Here is a 21,810-nt window from a genome sequence, read left to right as displayed (position 1 = left end):
GACAACTAGTGTGTCAGAGATAGCGTCTGTTCCTCCCTAGGACACTCCCATTGTCCAATTCAACCTTGTATGAGCATTTATTGATGGACTCCAGAACTGTTGCTTTCTGCCGAATCCTACGTGGGTGTGTTGGTTGAATTCTCACTTGATCACCCTGTTTCAAAGTTTCCATGTCTTTTGCATGTCTATTATAGTGGGTTTCCTGTCGTTTCTGATTTTGTCTCAGTCCCTGTCTTGTTTCCACTACTTTTGGTTGTAGCAGATTGTTGTGTATTGGGAGAAGTGTTCGTGTCCTCCTGCTTAACAGTTTCTGGGCAGGGCTTGCATCCAAACCCTCTGATGGAGTATTTTTATGATCTAGGATTGCCAGGTATGGGTTCTGTCCTGACATTTTGGCTCTCAGCATCAGGCGTTTTGCTGTCTTGACAGCAGACTCTGCCTTACCATTACTTTGAGGATGAGTGGGTGACAAGGTTTTGTGTTGAAACTCCCAGAGCCTACTAAATTGTTGAAATTCTGTAGTGAATAGTTATACTGTGGGCTGTTGTCCGAAAACACAGTGTCCGGTATGCCTTGCCTAGCAAAGTGTGCTTTCAGTTTGCAAATCACAGTTGAAGACCTTGTGTCTGGTAGGTAATCAATCTCCCAGAAATTTGAAAAATAGTCCACAGTAATCAGATAATCATGGTTATTAAATACAAACAGGTCTGTGCCCACCTTAGACCATGGTCGATCAGGCAGTTCATGTGGGCAGAGTGTTTCTCTTTGTTGTTTCATTTCCAGTGATCTACACAGGTCACAATTTTCAGTGTATTTGTCCATTCATTCCTGGCCAGTATAGGCATTCCCTTGCTCTCCTCAAACATCCTTCTATTCCAAGATGTGCAGAGTGAACTCGATTTATCATGTCACTTCTGAGTGCATCTGGTATAACCACTCTTTCACCTTTGAATACAATACCATCCTGCATGCTTAGTTCATCCTGGAATGAGCCAACAACATCTCTTTTCCTGGAACATATGTTATGATAAAGTCATATTTCTGTAGCCGCAATAGCATTCCTTGTAGTCTCTTTGGTGCATAAAGCAACGGCTTATGGTCAGACTGCACAATCACTCTATGGCCATATGTGTATTGATGAAATTTCTCCATGCCATACACTATGGCCAGGCATTCTTTCTCAATTTGGGCATAGCCCCTTTCTGTCAGTGATAGTGCACGGCTGCCGTAAGCTATGGGTTCGCCACACTGTAGCAGTGCTGCGCCCAGGCCCATCTCCAATGCGTCACATTGCAACGTTAACTCTTCTTTGAGGCTATAGTATCTTAGTACCAGTGCCTTGGTTATTGTTTCCTTTATGCTCTGAAAGGCTCGTTCATGCATCTCAGTTCAGTCCAGTAGACTGTCCTTGTGTGTAAGTTGTCTGAGCAGTTCACAATGATCTGACAAATGTCTGTAAAATTTAGACAAATAATTCACCATGCCCAAAAATCTTTGTACTCCCTTCACATCAGTTGGCCTTGGCATCTCTTTTATGGGCCGTACTTTCTATGGGTCTACTTTTAGTCCCTCAGATGTGAGTAAATGTCCAATGTATGGCACTTCACTTTGTTTGAATCTGAATTTTTCTGCATTCAAATTGATGTTTCTCTCTCTGCATCTGTTCATAAACAATCTACATTTTTGATCATGGTCTTTGTTCGCCATATCCAAAGTTTCTCCCACCCCTGTTATCAGCACATCATCTGTGATAACATATATGCCTTGGATTCCCTCTAATGCCTGGTTCAGCATTCTCTGGAAAACCTCAGGTGCTGGGCTAATACCCATGGGCATTCTTAACCACCTGTATCTTCCATATGGTGTTGCAAAGGTAGTCAGGTAGCTTGATGCCTCATCTAATTGTACATGCCAGAAACCATTCTTTATATCACAGACAGTGAATACTCTTGCTTTTGACAGCTCAGGTAAGATGTCTTCAATTGTGGGGAGAGGGAAATGGCTCCTTTTTAAGGCTCTGTTCAATGGTCTGGGGTCTATGCAAATTCTCAATTTGCCACTAGGCTTCTTTACTACCACTGGACTGCTTATTCAGTCGCTGCTTTGCTCTACCGGTGTTATTATACCTCATTCTTGGAGGTTGTTCAGCTCCTTTTCAGTGGTCTCATCATCGCGACCGGTACTCTTCGCTTGGGCAGTTTCACTGGCTCCACCCCATGGTCAATCTTGAACTTATTGTGTCCTGGTAGACAACCATCCCCACTAAACACATCTACAAATTCACTTGTTATTTGTGCCATTGTCCACTGACCATCTGCTTTCTCTCTGTCTGTCTGAGTCATGACATTGTCCACCATCAGGATGTTTTCAGACTGCACCCTGATCAGTTTCATGGCCTTGACCGCTTTGCTTCCTAGTAGCGGTACAGCGGAATGTGCATCAACAACCATAAACTCCAATGTGTACAGTTTTTTTGTTACGTGGATTTTTTAGTTTTATCCAGCATTTGCCTATTGGTTTCAGTGTACTTTTGTTATACATGACAAGTACTTGATCAGTTTTTTCCATTTGAACATCTGGGTTCACTAGATTTATTGGGATAATGTTACATGTTGCCCCACAATCTAGCTGAAATTTGACCAGGTTGTTCCCAATCAGCATAGCAGCATACAGTTGACTTGGCTGCCCATCTAGGCTCTTTGTGACTTTGTTTACAGTCTCTGTTGTGATGCTTAAAATGTCCTCATACAGTTCACTTTACATTGAATTGTAAATTTGTGAAAAATTACATTATTCACAATTTTTACATATCCTTGTCCAGAGTTACACAGTGTAGCAAAATGATTGACTTTCCCGCATTCCCTACACGTTTTCCCATTGGCTGGATAACTCTTTCGTGTGTCTTTCCACAGAATTTGCAAGTGATTTCAGGTTTCATTACATCATCCTTTGTTTTTTTCTTTGTTAGTGCGGGCTTCACAGCATTAACTTCCTCCACTGATCTTCCCTCGATTGTTTTGCTGTTTTCTCTCGACAGCTCAGTAGCTCTACAAATCTGAACACATTTCTGTAGTGTCAAATTGTCCTCTCTTAGTAATCTTTCTCTTAAATTCAGGTTATTTGTGCCGCACACTATTCTGTCACGTATTAAGGAGTCTTTTGTCACCAAAATTACTCATGCCAGCAAGCACTTTCAGTTCAGTAACATACTTGTCAATTCCTTTGTCTGTCCCCTGGTTTCTCACTAAGAAGCGATATATCTCAACAGTTTCATTCAGTTTAGGGTTGCAGTGCTGATCAAAAGCTTCAATTACTAGTTTTACAGTCCTGTTCTCTGTTGATGATCCTAGTAATGTTTCACATAACTCTCTACCAGTTTCTCCTACCAGGTAGTAGAAAAGTTTCACCTTCGTGTTTTCAGATGCCTTCGTAAATGTCAGATCTAGGTATAGTTGAAACTCCTCTTTCCACGCTTTCCATGTCTTTGATAAGTTGCCTGAATCCAGCATCAATGTCGGTGGAGGTTTTAATCCGAGCGTGCCGTCCATCCTGTCTGAGGCGCGCACTCGTGTAAGCGCGTTATCTTCTTTCAGCGAACTCTGCGGCTGTGCTGTTAGGCACTTAAAACTCGTTTGTCGGCAAAAAAAAACTATTTTTGCGTTAATCCCACCACTGCCACCATGTTTCACTTTTCTGGAGTGAGTGAATAAAAGACTCAGATGAGAAGCATGTGTCTGTGTCTCTACTTTTATTGCACTGCATCACACACACACAGCATACATAACCTACATGCTTAAACATTCTGTGGGAGAAATTCATTTATTATTTTTCTGACTACATTGCATTTATGATATTAATGTTTTGATGTTAAGTTAAATATTAATCCCTTAAGGTATTAGAATGACATTTTAGAATGAGAGTTGTTGACTATGATTTTGCTGATGTGTGTGTGTGTGTAAGATTATTCAGTTGAAATGCTGATCTGACACACATCCGAAAATGTTGGGACAGTATGAAAAATGCTAATAAAAACAAAAAAGAGTGATTTGTAAATTATATTCACCCTTTTCTATATTGAAAGCACTACAACTAAACATTATATGATGTTTTCCCTTATGAATTTCATTGTTTTTGGAAAATGTACAGTAATATGAAATCAGATGATTGCAACACACTCTAAAAAAGTTGGGACAGTCGAGTGTTTACTACTGTGAAACATCACTATTTCTTCTAATAACACTTATTAAGCATTTAGGCACTGAAGACACAAGTTTGTTAAGTTTAGAAAGTGAAATTTTCCCCTAGTCATCCATTATGCAAGTCTTCAGCTGCACAATTTTATGGGGTCTTCATTGCCATATTGTGCGCTTCATAATGCACCACACATTCTCAACTGGAGATGGTCAGGACTGCAGGCTGGCCAATCTAGCACCCACACTCTCTGCTTATTCGGCCAGTATGTTGTTTGAAGTTGTCCTGCTGAAAATTCCGTGACGTCCCTGGAAAAGACGGTGCTGGATGGCAGTATATGCTTCTCCAAAATTTGTACATATCTGTCTGCATTCATTGTGCCCTCACAGATGTGCAAGTTACCCATGCCATGGGCACTGACACACCTCTGGCCCATACAGACACTGGCTTTTGGACCTGATGCTGATAACAGCTTGGATGGTCCCATTCCTCTTTGGCCCAGAGAACACGACTGCTGTGTTTTTCAAAAAATTTTTGAAATGTGGACTTTTCAGTCCAAAAAAACATGGTTCACAGTGTTCTACTTTCCATCTAAGATGAGACTGAGCCCAGAGAATTCGGCAGCGCTTCTGGACAGTGTTGATGTAGGGCTTCTGCTTTGCATAGTAAAGTCTTAACTTGCATCTGTGGATGCAGCTGCGAGTGGTGTTGACTAACAAAGGTTTACTAAAGTTATCCCAAGCCCATGTTCATGATATCCATTAAAGATGAATGATTTATTTTAAGACAGTGATGTCTGAGGGATCAGAGATCATGCGCTTTCAGAAGTGGTTTTCGTCTTTCCCTTTACTCACCAAAATTTGACCAGATTCCTTGAATCTTTTACCTATATTGTGCACTGTAGAGGGTGAAATGCCCAAAATCCTTCCAATTTGTCTTTGGGGAACATTGTTCTCAAAGTGCTGAATTATTTGCTGAAGAATCTGTTGGCAAAATGACAAGTCTCAAATTATCCTTGCTCTTGATGGACTAGGCTGTTTTTGGAGGATCCTTATATACTATGACACGATTGCCTCACTTGTTTAATATCTCCTGTTTCACATTGCCTTGTTATTTTAACTCGTCAGATTGTTATTAGTCTTAAATTGCCCCTGTCTCAACTTTTTTTGGAGCGTGTTGCAGTCCATCTGATTTGCAATTACTGTACATAAAAATAAAATAAAAAATAAAATAAAATAAAAATTCACAATGTATAGTTGTAATGTTTTCAATTTAGCAAAGGGTGAATATAATTTACAAATCACTCATTTGTTTTTATTAGCATTTTTCATACAGTACCAACTTTTTTGGAATTGGGGTTGTAGGTTAAAACAATATTGGGACAGAATGTTGCATGTTCATTCCAGATGCAAGCATAGAAGTAGAGGATTTGGTAAAGTGGTCCACCAAGGGGTTACTCAGACACACAAGAATAATGGATTGTTGGATGAACCATGGGATTCTTGGTTGAGTGGCATTTTTAGTTAAATTGATTAATCAAAAAGGAGGGAATGTGGAAAAATTTCATTTATTGATTATGTTTCTGATTACATTGCATTTATGATATTGTTTAGATGTTAAGTTAAATATTAATCCCTTAAGGTATTAGAATGACATTTTAGAATGAGAGTTGTTGACTATGATTCTGCTGATGTGTGTGTGTGTGTGTCTAGGCCTTGACAAAGAGCTGTCTCTGAGGCGCCAAGTGGCTAAACAACAAAGACTAGTGGTAAATTCACACGTTATCAGAATCATAAGGGTCAGTATGCCCTGTTTCTATCTAGGCGTGTTGTTTGTTTAAAGAAATGTAACCAAGAGTTAATTCTTTGAACTGTCAGATGTGCAAGAATCCTTGACATAAATTCTGTTTGGTTGATTTTGTTTTGGTGACCTCTATGCTCATGCTACTTGCACTTGTGTATGAGAACTTCACCTGGTACCGAAATAAAAGTTCTCTTGGGAAATGATACAAAGACTTCTCCTTAGTCTATCTTTTTTAGGATAATTTCCCCGACAATACTTAAACATTCACAGCATTTTATGCATTTAAGAACCTGCTTAAATCACTCAAAGCATTTTATGCATTTTTAACCAGGCTTTAAGGACATGTATAACAGTTTAAAGCACTAGAATTCTCATTACAGATGTTTTCACATATAACACGTATTACACTTATTCACTAAACTGGGCTGTAAATCATTAAATAAGACATGATTAATTCTTAATGTACATACCAAGTTCTCACATGTGTAAGACGTGGTCAAACTCCACACATACAACACACAAGCATCCTTCAAAACTAACCCCTAACAAACACTCAGTTTTCACATACAACTCTTCTGAACACATATTTAAGGTATTTTATCAGCATTTTGTGTAAAATTTGATATTTACCCAAAGATTTCTCAAACGATGAACAAAACTGGGAGCTCTCTTGCACAATGTTTGTTTTCATGCCTCTAACCAGCACACAGAGCACACAGAGAGATTTCCGGAAAGGCCCGTTGTAAAAAACGGTTCTTCAGTTTGTTCCTGGGAGGCAGCAGATATCCTAACCCCACCCCGCACTAATCCTAACCATATGGAGCCTGTAAGTGTGAGTAGCCTGCCAGGAACAACGCATGGTACCGTTCACCCATCGCGGCTAGAAAGCAGGTGTTGCAAAACTCCAGTGCTGCAAAACTCTGGTTCTTAAAGGGGCCACATCCAATTTATGACTAGCATTAAATGACATGAAATGTATCCACTTGGCTACATATCAGAGTATGTGAGTGGAGTGGCAACAATTTCCCCTCTGTGCTCAAAGCATTCTTTAATCACTCTGCTCCAGCTCCACTCTGGGTTGTCCATTTCCCGCTCCTCGCTCGCTCCGCACTCCTGGATTAGAGAAACTATGAAGGTAAAATATATTACAAATAACTGAGACAACAAACACAACATTAAAAAGCATAAATAAGAGCAGCAAACAGTAAAAAAAAAAAAAAAAAAATAAAAAAAAAAAAAACAAATACATATATATATATATATATATATATATATATATATATATATATATATATATATATATATATATATATTTTTTTTTTTAATTTAAACAATTTAAAAAATAAAAGAAATGAGGACCAGTTACAGTCTCACTTATCCTTATATTCTTACATATTTTTGAACTAAATGACTGATGTTGAATAAAAAAAAAGTGCACATTGCAGTGTTTGTGCAATCAAACAAACACAGACATTGTCAGATTTGTGAAACCATGAACTGAGCAATGTTATTGCACTTTTTTTTTCCTTTTCTTACAAACCACAGGAACAAACCTCTCCACATATCTAACTCTTAAAATGGATGAAGCGAGATAACTGTGTGTGAATTCTGCTTAGCACTTTTGTATATGACGACACAATGTTATTTGTCAGTACTTAAACAACCCGAATATTAATATTCTGAAATATAAAGAACTTTCTTTGATTCTAGAGCTGGATGACTGATTTTATTGAATGTAGACATTGAAATATAATAAGATGCAGCTCTGTAGGGTCATAATAGTGCCAGAAGTGTTGAGAAGGAAGATAGCCCATACACTGTATGTTTGATCGAACACATTAACAAATTGTTTCATTTTATTTACTAAAATTGTATACAATAAACAATAAACATACAGACTTAGTCAAGATCATAAGTTATGCCATCTGCAAGAATTTAATTAACTCATTATTAATACATCAAAATGTCAACAATAAAAGCAGTTGGGAGAATGCGTATCACAGCATAAAAAAAATGAATAAAAAATAAAATAAAATATCTGTTATAATTAATATTATTCTTTCTGAAGGCAATGATGATACCATTATTACATTATGGTAATATGAAAAATCTATATATTGTTTTGGAAATGTGTCATTTAAAAATAATAATAATTTGCTGTGTGTGTGTGTGTTACTAGCATAGAGCATTTAGATCTGCCTTTAATTTGCAAAACGAGGGTCGCTTTCTTGGATCATACTGCCAACACTGACACATGAGGGCATAGATTTCATCTGGACAGCTTTTTGGAGCTGGCATGCGATATCCTAAAAACAAAAACAGGACAATAAGAAGAAGAAAAAAATAAGGACGTGACTATGCTTTTCAAACAGACAAAATACCTTAAAAAGAGATGGTACAATAATTGAAACCAAAGAATAAAGTTCTTAGCATTGCATGTGTACATGTGTATCATCACAGCCTTACCTCTCTCCACCTCATCTCTAGTCTGTTGATTAGTCATATTATGCGGTATGGAATAAGGTACGACTCCTCTGGAGAACGTCTCCCACAACAACACTCCAAAACTCCACACGTCACTCTCAGTGGTGTATCTCCCTGAAGAACCACCAGAGAGCAGCATTGAGACATATAACCCACAACCACGTCCCAAACATACTGCTAACTCTGAGCTCTGGATAGACACAGACACCCTCACATGTTAAATTGCTATTTGATGGATAAATCCATCTGGAGTGTGTGCTTAAGCGATTGTACCATAATTGAGGGCCTCTGGTGCAGTCCATTTGACTGGGATCTGCTTCATTCCTCCAGTAGCAGAATAAACACCATCCTGCTGTTGACGAGACATCCCGAAATCACTGATCTTAACCACACTCGCCTCCGCTACAAGACAGTTACGTGCAGCCAAATCCCTAGAGTGAGGGACAGACAGGGAAAAATTAGAGAGATTTATTGCATGTTACTCTAATTAAAAGTACCAGTTATGAAAATAAAAATCAACAGAGAGAGAGAGAGAGAGAGAGAGAGAGAGAAACAACCAGACTAAAAAAAAACAAAAAAGTGAAAGAATGACAGACAGTGACAGAGAGAGCACACAAGCCCTATTAAAACTCAGTCCTCTCTAGAGACATATTCTTGTACACAAAACCATTTGACACAGCATGAAGGAAGCAGCAACTAACAGATGGAACAGGTTTTAAAGGAATAATAAACCCAAAAATTCTCTCATAATTTAATCACTCTCATGCCATGCCTGACGTGTATGACTTCAGTACAGTACAAAGATTTTTAGAAGAGTTTCTCAGCTCTGCAAGTGAATAGTGACCAAAATTTTGAATCTCCAAAATTCACATAAAAACAACATAAAAGTAATCCATACAACACCAGTGGTTAAATCCATGTCTTCAGAAGCGAAGTCAATATTTAAGTCCTTATTTTACTATAAATATCCACTTTCACTTACACGTTCTTCCTCTTTTGTTTTTTGGTGATCCGCACTCTATATGCATGTCGCCACCTACTGGTTGGGGTTGGTCAAAGGTGGAGATTTATAGTGAAAAAGCACTTAAATATTGTTCTGTTTCTCACCCACACCTATCATATCGCTTCAGAAGATATAGATATAACCACTGGAACTGTATGGTTCATGCTGCCTTGAGATTCAAAGTTCTGGTGACCGTTCACCTGCATTGTCAGGACCAACAAAGCTGAGATATAAAAATATTTGTTTGTGTTCAGCAGAAAAAAGATAGTCATACACATCTGGGATGGCATGAGGGTGAGTAAATGATGAGAATTTTCATTTTTGGGTGAACTATTCCTTTAAATAATAAAACATTCATTTAAAAGTCAGTCAGATGTTAGTGGAACATATCCATAGTTAATGTGATGAACTACATCTGTAGTTACTCTGCTAGGACACCTGTGTGAACTTGAGGGAACTTTTATACACCAACTAAATACCACCTTATGACCAGTTGGTTAAAAGTACTTGCAAATGGCAAGATGCTCCAGGAAAAGGTCTAGCATCATATGTTTACAGATGCCATTTGGTTTGATATTTTGATATCTACTGCAATGACGTTCATGCTGTACATTTTGCAGTGTGATTTTTGGGTGCCAGTGTATCCTGGAATATCATTTGTATTCACTATATACCATTGTCATTCTATCGTTCTTCCTTTATTGACCGATCTCACCGATGAATGCACTTTTTGCTTTCCAGGTAGGCCATGCCAGATGCCACATTCTCTGCCATCCTGATTAACATCTTGGGCTTCAAGTTGTGGCCCTCTGTCCGCAGAAAGGTTAAGAAGTCTCCTCCTACCATGAGAATAAGCCATGAAGGACTCATTTTGGTGTGTTAAACGACAAAAAGTGCACTTCATACATTAAAAAGAAACACGGGTTCTACCTTGCACCAGCTCCATGATGATATATATTGGTTGTTTCTGTGTACAGACACCGATTAGCTTCACTATGTTTGGATGGTCATACTGTTTTAGAATTCTGCAATAGAAATTGTGAAATATATAATTAAATGAAGGCAAACATGTGTGTGAGAGTATATTTGTATAAACTATTGTATATACAAACCTGGCCTCCATTAGGAACTTATTCTTCTGTTCTATGGGAAGATTCTCTCGACAAGCTTTCACTGCAACTGGTGTATTATTTGAATGCAGGCGTCCACTGAACACCTCACCAAAGTTCCCCTAGTAGCATACAAAACATTCAGCTAAACAACATTACAAAAAAAAAAAAAAGAAAATACAAATAAAATAATAATAATAATTTGCCTGGCTATTTAAAATGATTTATCAATATTTCAAACAATAAGAACAACACAAAAAATGTCTATTTTTTAATAATGTCAGTTTATTTTTTTTTATAATCCAATGTTCATATTACTTTAAAAAAAAAAAAAAAAAAAAAAATGCATGTAAGCCAAGTGAACTTGAAATGAATGTGTTGTTTCAATGGAAAAAAAATGCCTTGTCAGCTTTACTTAATCCATTTGCATTGGGACAATGTGATTTTATTGTTTTTTGGTTAACTGAAAATGGGCAAGGGATTTGTAGTTCCCAGCATGCACTGCATGGAACTCGATAAGGAAAGTATTAAGTGTTATTTTAGGCGTCTTTGTGCAAGAGGAATACAAAGGGGGAGACTTGATAGTGCTTAATGTTTTGCTATGATTTAGAAGAGTTTCTGTTATGAATTTTGGGGGTTACCATTATGGTGAAGAGTGGAGCTCGAGCTTAGGTTGAGGACCAATACACATTGTGTATTCTACTTATTGCTTTATCCATTGAGCATTTGCGTTGTTAATCGCATAATGACCAAATTGCACTCAGTAGTGTTTCCCAACAGCATGTATTTAGCACTGTAACTAGCTAGCACGTAGCTGAAAGAGATTCATTTTGAGTACCTGTCTAGTTTTGTTGGTTTTACTCAGATCAGTTATGTTCCCTCTAATTCAGGGATGGGACGCATACGGCCCTCTGTATCATTGAATACGGCACGTTGGACAAGACTGAGGACTGATTTTATTTCTTTGAAAAAGGGATTATATAAAGATTGCATTCAGTATATGATGTTATTACAACTACTGACCAGAATAGGTCACTTGTTCTTAGCAGACCTGCTGATCACTCTAGGATTCTAGCATGCAACATCTTACACTTGCTCATCATTTATAAGGTAAATTGAGCTAAATTTTACCTCAGCTTGTCAGCGACATAGTGCGCGCTATTGTTAATGTACGCAGGTGGAACCCATGTCTTTTGTTTTCCTGGATACGAAAGCTGTCAAAGATTTCAATTTGATTCGCAAACACACCATTGATCAAGTGATCAAAGAGGCGTACAGTATGAGAGATACATACACCAGAGCTGCTCTCCTCACAGATGTAAAGGGTAGATAAAATACAAGGGTAAAAGGCATCAAAAGTTTTTACGAAATCCGTGACAGTGCGGGATTCACCAAAGACATCTAATGCTGTTTCGCTCGTGCTTGTGAAAAACGAAAAAGTTGTTATAAGAGGGAGAAACTTTGAAGAAATGCGCGATTGAGATGCCTGACTGATTTTTGAAAAGTCTTCCGAACAGAGAGAATGTTCTCTGATGCACGGTACTGTTCGGTCCGTGCGTGTATGTTGTGGTGCTGAAATGTTTTGTATTAATGCACTGAAATGTTATGTTCTTGTATCCAGTATTGTTATTGATGATAATATTTAGATTTTAACTAATACCTATAAGCTGTTTTATGAGATGGGGTTGAAAATGTTGTTCATTCATTTGTCTGTTGCAAATGTAGACAATGCAAATGAGATACATTTTCTTGAAAATGTAAGTCTGAAGTATATTGCTTGTCAATTGAACATGAATTTGTACATGTGAACAGCATGTTTTAGTAAAAACACAAGTTACAAAATAATTATATTTGTTTTTATAAATATTGTTAAATAAAAATGTTAATATAGGTAACAAAATCTTTAAAAGAACATTGCATTAGTTGTGCATATATTACCCACAATAATGATGAAATTGAGTAAAGGGGTGAACATTGTTAGAGTGCAGATTTGTAATCCGGCCCCTTGGTAGAAAGGAGAAAAAATGTTGCCCTCACCTCCTTCAAAGTTGCCCATCCCTGCTCTAATTGAAGCATTTAAGTTAAAATTACTTGGTAATTTTAATTTGAGAAAACTCATTTCAAACATGTGGAACCACTGTCCATGATTGAATCAAGTTCAGCCAAAGTATATGTGCTCTGAAATCACTTAAATACCTTTAAAACATTGCCAATTTTTAAACTATTTACTGTAAAGGGATAATAGAGAGAAGACAGAAAATGATGAGGGTGTAAGAGGGAATTGATGCAAGCCAGACTCGAACATGTGTCACTTGTATGAGCTGCATAGCTCAAAGTTTCAGAACACGTGCGCTAACCACAATGATCTAACTAATCATGGACCATTAGCCAAATTAATCTTTATTTCTTTAAAATCAAAGAGTCTAAAGGCACTGGTCAATAATATTATTGGACTTTTGTTATGTTTATGAAAAAGATGAACTGTAGGCTTACCCGACCAATGCTCTGCCCAAGGATGACATCATCATGTTCCAAGACCCACTTGTCCTAAAAGATAGTAAAACAAATTTACCCTCTGCAACTGGATGCCCATTGTACAAAGGTGCCTCAGCTTGTTCCTGGGAAGCAGCAGATGTCCTAACCCCGGCCCCGCCCTAATCCTAAACATATGGCGCCTGTAAGTCTGAGTAGCCTGCCAGGAACAACTGGCCAATCACAGCATTCAGCAGTAGTGGTTGACCAATATGATATCAATAGCTGATATTGACAGCATCTGTGTCCTGTTGTCAATTACCACAGAACATAATTCTGTTTAAAAAAAAAAAAAAAAAAATAAAAACCTCAACCCTCCATTTGTTAAAACAGGAAAAAAAGCTAAAATTGTGTACAACAATGAACTTTCAGTGCAAGACTATGGGGAAAGTAAACTCTCAAGACTAAAGGCCAAAACATTCTCTACTAAACGTAGATGTTTTTAGCTATGCAAGCTTGATTTTGAGTGTAGTTGCATTCCAAAATGTGTCACTTTGCAATTCATAACAAGGCCACAAGTGGTGCTATGGCTGACTTTAGTGTGAACTGTCCGCTTCTATGATGAGTTTTCTCTTTCAAACCAACTACAGTCATGGCTGTGCAACGGTTTGAAGAGATACTGCTGAGCAAGGAAAGTCAATATATTTATAGCAATTTACCTGAACAATAACACATCCAGTTTAATGGCACAGACTTCTGAAGGTAGCTCTATCGCCCCCTTGAGTACTGAGGTTTGTTACTGACCCAGTAAAGCAAGAATGCACATTGGCAATGCTCTGGCCAAGTGCTCACATTTGTGTACATAAAGTATGTTTCTGGCTTTAAACATCACACAATGTGTGTGAACATGAGACTAGTGTGATAAAATAACTTAAGGCTCTCTGGAATACTCGATTCTGATTGGTCAATGGCGCCATCTAGTGGTCCGACATTGCTCTGTAACAACCGCACATCCATGTATCAGACCACTCATCCGGGTTCTGCGAACCATCTCTTCTGCTTCTCGGATCACTGTGTGATCTCTGCAAGTAAGCTAATAAAATAATTTCAACCCAAATCAATGTTTCATGTGCATTTACTTACTTATTTGGCAAGTAGTCTTGTACTTGGCTGGATAATGAGGAGTCAGACGGTCATTTTCACAAAATAAACACCAACAGAACTCAGTCACAAACCACTGGTTGATTTAATCTGTTCAGCGATTTCTTTCTTCTCAAATTACATAATTTCAATGCAATTCAATATTATATGTCCAAGTATTTATTTATTTGGTTAGTAGCCAATGTATAAGCAGGATCAGAATCAGAATGAGCTTTATTGCCAAGTAGGCTTACACATACAAGAAATTTGTCTTGGTGACAGAAGCTTCCACTGCACAAACAATACAACAACAAGACAGAGATAAAAATAAAAAAAAAATAGAAAAAAATAAATAAAGAGTGAATAGAAAATATAAGTATATATAGAAATACACAATAATGGGGAGCCTGGGTAGCTCAGTGAGTAAAGACGCTGACTAGCACCCCTGGAGTCATGAGTTTGAATCCAGGGCGTGTTGAGTGACTCCAGCCAGGTCTCCTAAGCAACCAAATTGGCCCGGTTTCTAAGTAGGGTAAATGTGGATCTCGCTCTTGGTGTGGCACGTGGTGAGTTGTGCATGGATGCTGTGGAGAATAGCGTGAAGCCTCCACACGTGCTATGTCACTGCGGGAATGTGCTCAACAAGCCATGTGATAAGATGCGTGGATTGATGGTCTGGGACGCGGAGGCAACTAAGATTCGTCCTCCACCACCCGGATTGAGGCAAGTCACTACAGCACCACGAGGACTTAGAGCGCATTGGGAATTGGGCATTCCAAATTGGGGAGAAAAGAAAATACACAAGACAAAAAAAAAAGAAAGAAAATGATATATTTATGTACAAATCTGTAATATACAGATGCAAGGGAATGTATGGCAGAAGTGGTAGGGTATGTTAAATAAATATAAACAGACTAAGCTGTGTATTGCACATAATTATTGAGGTCCAGAGTGATTTTTCCAGCCCTTTTCCTCACTCTGGAAGTATACAGTTATTGAAGGGAGGGCATGGGGCAACCAATAATCCTCTCAGCAGTCCAAACTGTCCTTTGTAGTCTTCTGATGTCCAATTTCAAAGCTGAACCAAACCATACAGTTATTGAAGTGCAGAGGACAGACTCAATGACAGCTGAGTAGAACTATATCAGCAGCGCCTGTGGCAGGTTGAATTTCCTCAGCTGGCGAAGGAAGTACAACCTCTGCTGGGCCTTTTTCACAATGGAGTCAATGTGGGTCTTCCACTTCAGGTCCTGTGAGATGGTAGTGCCCAGGAGCCTGAATGATTCCACTGCTGCCACAGTGCTGTTTAGAATGGTGAGCGGGGTCAATGTTGGGGTGTTCCTCCTAAAGTCCACTATCATCTCCACTGTTTTGAGCATGTTCACCTCCAGGTTGTTTTGACTGCACCAGTGAGCCATCCGTTCAACCTCCCTTCTGTATACAGACTCATCGTCATCTTTGATGAGGCTGATGACAGTAGTGTCGTCTGCAAACTTCAGGAGCTTGACAGAAGGGTCCTTGGCGTAGCAGTCATTGGTATACAGGGAGAAGAGTAGTGGGGAAGCACACATCCCTGGGGGGCACCAGTGCTGATCGTACATATGCTGGAAGTGCATTTCCCATCTCACTAACTGCTGCCTGTCTGTCAGAAAGCTGGTGATCTACTGACAGATAGATGTGGGAACAGAGAGTTGGTTTAATTTAGTCCAGAGAATAGCTGGGATGATGGTGTTGAAAGCCGAACTGAAGTCCACAAAAAGGATCCTTGCATATGTCCTTGGTCTGTCCAGATGTTGCAGGATATGATGCAATCCCATGTTGACTGCATCATCCACAGAACTGTTTGCTCGATAAGCAAATTGAAGGGGATCTTCAAAGGGTCCAGTAATGTCCCTCAGGTGGGCCAACACCAGTCTCTCAAATTACTTCATGACCACATACGTCAGAGCGACATGTAGTCATTAAGTCCTGTGATTTTGGGTTTCTTTGGGACAGGAATGATGGTGGAGCGCTTGAAGCAGCAGGGAAATTCACACTGCACTAGTGATCTATTGAAGATCTATGTGAATATGGGGGCCAGCTGGTCAGCGCAGGATTTTAGACAAGTGGGTGAAACACCATCTGGGCCCTGTGCTTTCCTTGTCTTTTGTTTCCGGAAGGAACGGCACACCTCCTCTTCACAGATTTTAAGTGCAGGTTCAGTAGCAGGAGGGGGGAGGAGGGGGGTTGCAGGAGGTGTTGATGTTTGTGTGAAGTGAAGGTCAGAGTGCTTGTGGGGGGTGAGACTGGGCCTTTCAAATCTACAGTAAAACACATTCAAGTCGTCAGCCAGTTGTTGGTTACCTACAGTGTTGGGGGATGGTGTCTTGACATTAGTAAAGTATTTTAGGCCTCTCCACACTGATGCAGGGTCGTTAGCTGAAAACTTCTTTTCAGCTTATCAGAGTAGCTTTTTTTAGCCACTCTGATTTCCTTATTCAGTGTGTTCCTGGCCTGACTGACCCAGATTTCATCCCCACTTCTGTAAGCATCCTCTTTGGCATGACAAAGCTGTCTGAATTTTGCTTTAAATCATGGTTTGTTGTTGTTGAACATTAAAGAAGTCCTAGTAGGAATGCTCATATCCTCACAGAAACTGATATATGATGTCACATTATCTGTGAGCTCGTCCAGATTGGTGTCTGCATGCTCAGATACACTTCAAACAGTGCAGTCAAAGCAGGCTTGCAGTTCCAGCTTTGCTTCATTGGTCCATCTCTTTACCGTCTTTACGTTTAGCTGATTTTAGTTCTGCCAGTAGGTTGGAAGAAGATGAACCAGACAGTGATCAGAGAGTCCCAAAGCTGCTCTAAGGACAGAGCGATATGCATCCTTTATTGTTGTGTAGCAATGATCCAATGTATTTCTGTCTCTGATGGGGCATGTAATGTGCTGTCTGTATTTTGGCAGTTCACGGGTGAGGTTAGCTTTATTAAAATCTCCCAGAATAATAATAAGTGAGTCCGGGTGTTGTTGTTCCGTGTCTGTGATCTGATCAGCCAGCTGTTGCACGCTGCATTCATGCACGCATGTGGGGGAATATAAACACTCACCAGAATAAACGAGGAAAACTCCTGCGGTGAGTAGAAAGGCTTACAGTTGATAAAGAGCACTTCCAAATTAGGACAGCACATGTTCTTTAACATTGTTACATCTGTACACCAACTTTAACTGATGTAAATGCATGTTCCACCGCCTCTCGTTTTCCCTGTTAACTCTGCAATGCAATCCGCTCTGAACAGCTGAAAGCCCGGCAGATGTAACACGCTGTCAGGAATGGCTTCACTCAGCCAGGTTTCTGTGAAGCACAAGGCAGCAGAGTTTAAAAAGTCCTTGTTTGTATGGGTGAGGAGATGTAGTTCGTCCGTTTTGTTAGGAAGAGAGTGGAGATTCGCTAGATGAATACTCTGCAGCGCTATTCAAAAGCCACGCTGTCGGAGCTTGACCAGCATGCTGGCTTGCTTCCCTTGCTTGTGTCTCATAGTGCACTTAAACAACACAGATGCGCCTCCGACTTAAATGTCCAACAAAATGTCAGAATAGTCCAAAACCGGGAAAAGATTATCTGGTATGTGCTGCCGAATGTTGAGCAGTTCATCCCTGGTAAAACTTATTTGAAAAAAAATTACTAAACAAAGGACAAACAAACAAAAATAACAAAAAAAAAAACAAAAAAAAAACAAATGTACAGTCAGCCGGTTGTTATCCTTTCTGATATTGTTGCACGTGTAGTGCAAAAGTTGCCAGGTTTGTTGCCTTACATTATCATGACATGAGTAGAAATATTGGATATAACTTAACTAGCAAGGGATAATGTACAGTCAGCCAGTTGTTAATGCAAAATAAACCACTTTAGGGTGATACAAGTCCTGATCACCCTGTCTGGGTTTATTGTGCGTTAACATTTTAGTTACTAACAACTTACTAACCTTGTCTGTGCAAAGTTATTGCCAATATTTCAACTTCTGTCATGACTATGTAAGGAGACAAACCCGGTAACTTTTGCTCGACATGTGCAACAATATCAGAAAGGAATCTTATTATATTTAACTATCTATTACTGTTTACAGCCACTGTTTGTAGCCAACTCCTTTCACAGGAATAATATGTCGGTAACACATAACCCAAAGTTCATCCATCTACACATCATACGACAATTTTTTGTACTGCAGAATCAATATAAGTACTTTAACAAAAATACAAGTTTAACATTTCTGCTGTTAAACCCTCTGTCTTGCCCCATAGATTTTATTAAAGGTATATTAGTGTAAACACGATTTTAGATTGGTTTTTTTACAAACAGGGGGACGAGCTGAAATTATTTTCTGTGGTAACTGACAGAAGGTCACAGATATTATGGATAGAACTTAACTTGTGTTGAACCCAGAAAATTCCTTTAATGATGGAACATGAAAAGTACATAAAATTGCTGAAATGTAATATACACTTATGAGTTCTCAGAATCCAATCAAAATTGAGACTGATTTGGGATCAGTGATAAGGGTTTCAAAGATCACCTTGAGAACGGGTCTCTTCAGCACAATATCTGTCCTCTTTGTGACAGGTTGATGGGAACTCAAGAGGTGATTCACTAGCAAGGGTACAGAGGAGAAGCCCTCACCATCAAGACGATACACACCCTAAATACACACAAAAACAAAGTACATAAACAAGCATATATTGTCTAGTGGTCAATCAATTTGGATTTTTCAGTAGCTGATGCCGATAGCGATTTCTAAAGATCAGGGTGGCCGATGGGCAATACTATACAAATATTTATATTGCAACATTTAATGATAGCAAGCAAATGAGACATACACAAAAAAGCATATATTAAATTAACAATTATTCTGAACTCTTTTTTTTACACAATATTTTCTTTTCAAGCAATCAGACTTTAGAACTCTTGATCAATCACGATGCATCAGCACCGCAATTTATTAGCCTCAGACTGGACTCACATTTTATACTTCTCTGAATAACACACTGGCAACTGACTATCAACTGACAGCTGAATGTCAACACAACAGTTCATGATTATTCCACTGATTACATGGGGGGGGGGGGTGGACAGTGTATTATCGGGGGGGGGGGGGGGGCAGTGTATTTTTATTGTATACAGTCTTATTTTGTGTATACTGTCTATTTTTAGGTGTATATTGTGTTGTGTAACAGATGTGTAAACTGTGTTATTTGTAAATCAGATGTTTATTGTAATTGTCATACTGCTATGTTGCTTGGAACCACACCCAAGACTTTCACCCACTGTTGCACTTGTGTATATGGTTGAGTGACAATAAAGGGATTTGATTTTGATTTGATTTAAAAAATATTTCCTTACGTTGTTTAAGGGATTAAGATAAAGCAGTTTAACACACCTAGGTTTCTGCCAAAGAACGCAGCTTAAGGCGGCATTACACTAAAAGACACTAAACAACTCGATTTTGCCCGAGGGTGTCACACTTGCTGGCTGTTTTGCTGAAATCTCGCTCTAACATACAGACTCATCGCAGCTCTTTCTCTCTGAATCCCTGTCACGTAGAGCTCGCCGAAACAACAACAGGAGTACCACATGACCATAAACAAATGTAAAAGGATGATTTAGGATGTGATTCATGGAGTAACTTTATCTTGTGAGAGTGTGTGATTGTGAATTTATCCCCTCAAGGCTTGCCGTAGAATGTGCATGTCCATATGCAGCTTTCAGTTAGTAAAGAAACCAATAAAAACAGACTGTTGTGGCTCCACTTTCTGATTTCATTAGTCATTTTAGTGTGTAAAAACGCTTGGTGACAGAATCACTTTGGATTACAATCAGCATCTGTGATGATATGCAGCTGAGTGCAATCAAAATATTCAGGTCAGTCTGACGTCAGTTCTTCAGTAAAAGAAGAAGTTCTTGGGTCACTTTAAGAGAACACAAGAGCACGCCCCGGCGACAGAACGATTTTTTCTGTATCCTTTTTTTGCCGTTGCTGTAACCATTAACTCAGCAGGGTGTACCGACGGTCAACTGATTAACGATCTTCCACTGAGAGATGCTAATGCGCGCTTTGTCTCTCACCTGCTCGCTGGCGATTATGTAAATGAAGCTCACACATGAAAATCACTGGAAAAAACGACTAGTGTGGCGCCGGCTTTATGTGTCCATGTAAATGCATTAACAGTGTTCTTATAGGTATTTGAAGAGTGTGCATGTGCATATGTCCTCAAGTGCACCGGGAAACCCCACTATTGCAGCGCAATACCACTGCCGCTTCAGTGCATGTAAACTCGAACGCCACTTTTGTGACTTAAGCAGCTTTCTCGCAATAAACGGCTTTCTGGTGTCCATGTAAATGAGCTATTATATTTTGACATCCGCAGACGTTATTAGCTCTATATTGTTGACCCAATGTGGTTCGAACAAAGAATGTGCAACATAGTTACTATGGTTTCAGGAATCAGTCATAACTAGCTAGTTAATTTCTCCAATGATGCATCGTACTATGTTGGTTAAGCAGTGAGTTACATCATTGTACCTGAAACTCAGAGCTGGATGATATATTTTGATATATCACCAAAATGGCTTTAAAATCACATAAATGATTGCTAAAAAGTTACAACACCATCATGTGTGGGTAGGAAAGACACCTACAGTATAACACACACTCACATCTGCACTCTGAATGATGAAGTGTCGGCAATGACTGCCCCAATGAACAGACAGCACATATTCCTGCTTGCCCTGGCTTTCTCGAACCAAGAAATCCCCATCATTCTTCAGCAGTTCCTGCACCTCTAGACGGGGGATGGCACCGTGATACCATCCCTGCTGGGTCAGGGGCTTTTCCACCTCAGGCACAGGCGTCAGGGCAGGAGGAACCTGGTGAGATGCATTAAATACACTAGTCTACAGAAAGAGGCAGTAGATACTACATGAGCAGTGTACTGGCGAGAGAGAGACAGCCATGAAATTAAACAGCACTAACCGCGTACTTGGGCTTGAACAAGCTGCTGAGGTGATTGACGATTGCATCCATGTTGAGGAGCTTATTGTCTTTATCACGCTCCTGCGAGAAAAACAAACAGTGCGAATTAATGACACAAGGGCAAGGCAAATAAAATTGAACTTTTCTTAAACATCTGGTATTGCACTCCTGTATATCGTAATGCAAACCAAACCTCTAATTCAAAATGCACTCGTTATAAGACGAGTACCACTGATGCCATTGATAACACACAAATACAGACTCTTTAGAAAGCTTTCTGCAATAAGGCTTTTGATCACGTGAAGGCACTTTTTAATCTGGGTAAACTTAAAGCCGACCACATACTATCCCAAAAAGGACTCCACTGTGTGCATGTTGGGAATGTAATACTGTATATAGGAGACCACATTGGTCATATACTGTGTGTGTGTGTGTGTATATATATATATATATATATATATATATATATATATATATATATATATATATATATATATATATATACATACACACACACACACACACACACACACACACACTCACACACCCACACACCCACCCACCCACCCACACCCCTCTGGAAAAAATTGAGACCACT

General features: G+C 39.1%; 1 protein-coding gene across 2 annotated transcripts in view; it reads right to left on the bottom strand.

Annotated features, from left to right (window-relative positions):
• Positions 1-7,706: 7,706 nt before the first annotated feature.
• LOC127445513 (tyrosine-protein kinase Fes/Fps-like) overlaps positions 7,707-21,810 on the bottom strand; it is a 53,023-nt gene continuing 38,919 nt past the window's right edge. The window contains exons 10-19 of one of the 2 annotated variants that reach the window (XM_051705657.1): positions 21,213-21,293; positions 20,897-21,106; positions 18,759-18,881; positions 13,084-13,137; positions 10,594-10,712; positions 10,412-10,506; positions 10,197-10,320; positions 8,752-8,909; positions 8,461-8,592; positions 7,707-8,300 (exon numbers count right to left, since the gene is read on the bottom strand). In XM_051705657.1, coding sequence (XP_051561617.1) covers positions 8,170-8,300; positions 8,461-8,592; positions 8,752-8,909; positions 10,197-10,320; positions 10,412-10,506; positions 10,594-10,712; positions 13,084-13,137; positions 18,759-18,881; positions 20,897-21,106; positions 21,213-21,293 — 1,227 coding nt within the window. In that variant the 3' untranslated portion in view covers positions 7,707-8,169. Of the gene's footprint in view, positions 8,301-8,460; positions 8,593-8,751; positions 8,910-10,196; positions 10,321-10,411; positions 10,507-10,593; positions 10,713-13,083; positions 13,138-18,758; positions 18,882-20,896; positions 21,107-21,212; positions 21,294-21,810 lie in introns of those variants that run through there. The other variant, XR_007898003.1, reaches the window with a different exon arrangement.

Source organism: Myxocyprinus asiaticus, chromosome 1 (assembly GCF_019703515.2).
Source record: "Myxocyprinus asiaticus isolate MX2 ecotype Aquarium Trade chromosome 1, UBuf_Myxa_2, whole genome shotgun sequence".
NCBI lineage: Eukaryota > Metazoa > Chordata > Actinopteri > Cypriniformes > Catostomidae > Myxocyprinus > Myxocyprinus asiaticus.
Note: the sequence above shows the minus strand (reverse complement) of the source record. Positions and strands in the feature narration are given on the sequence as shown.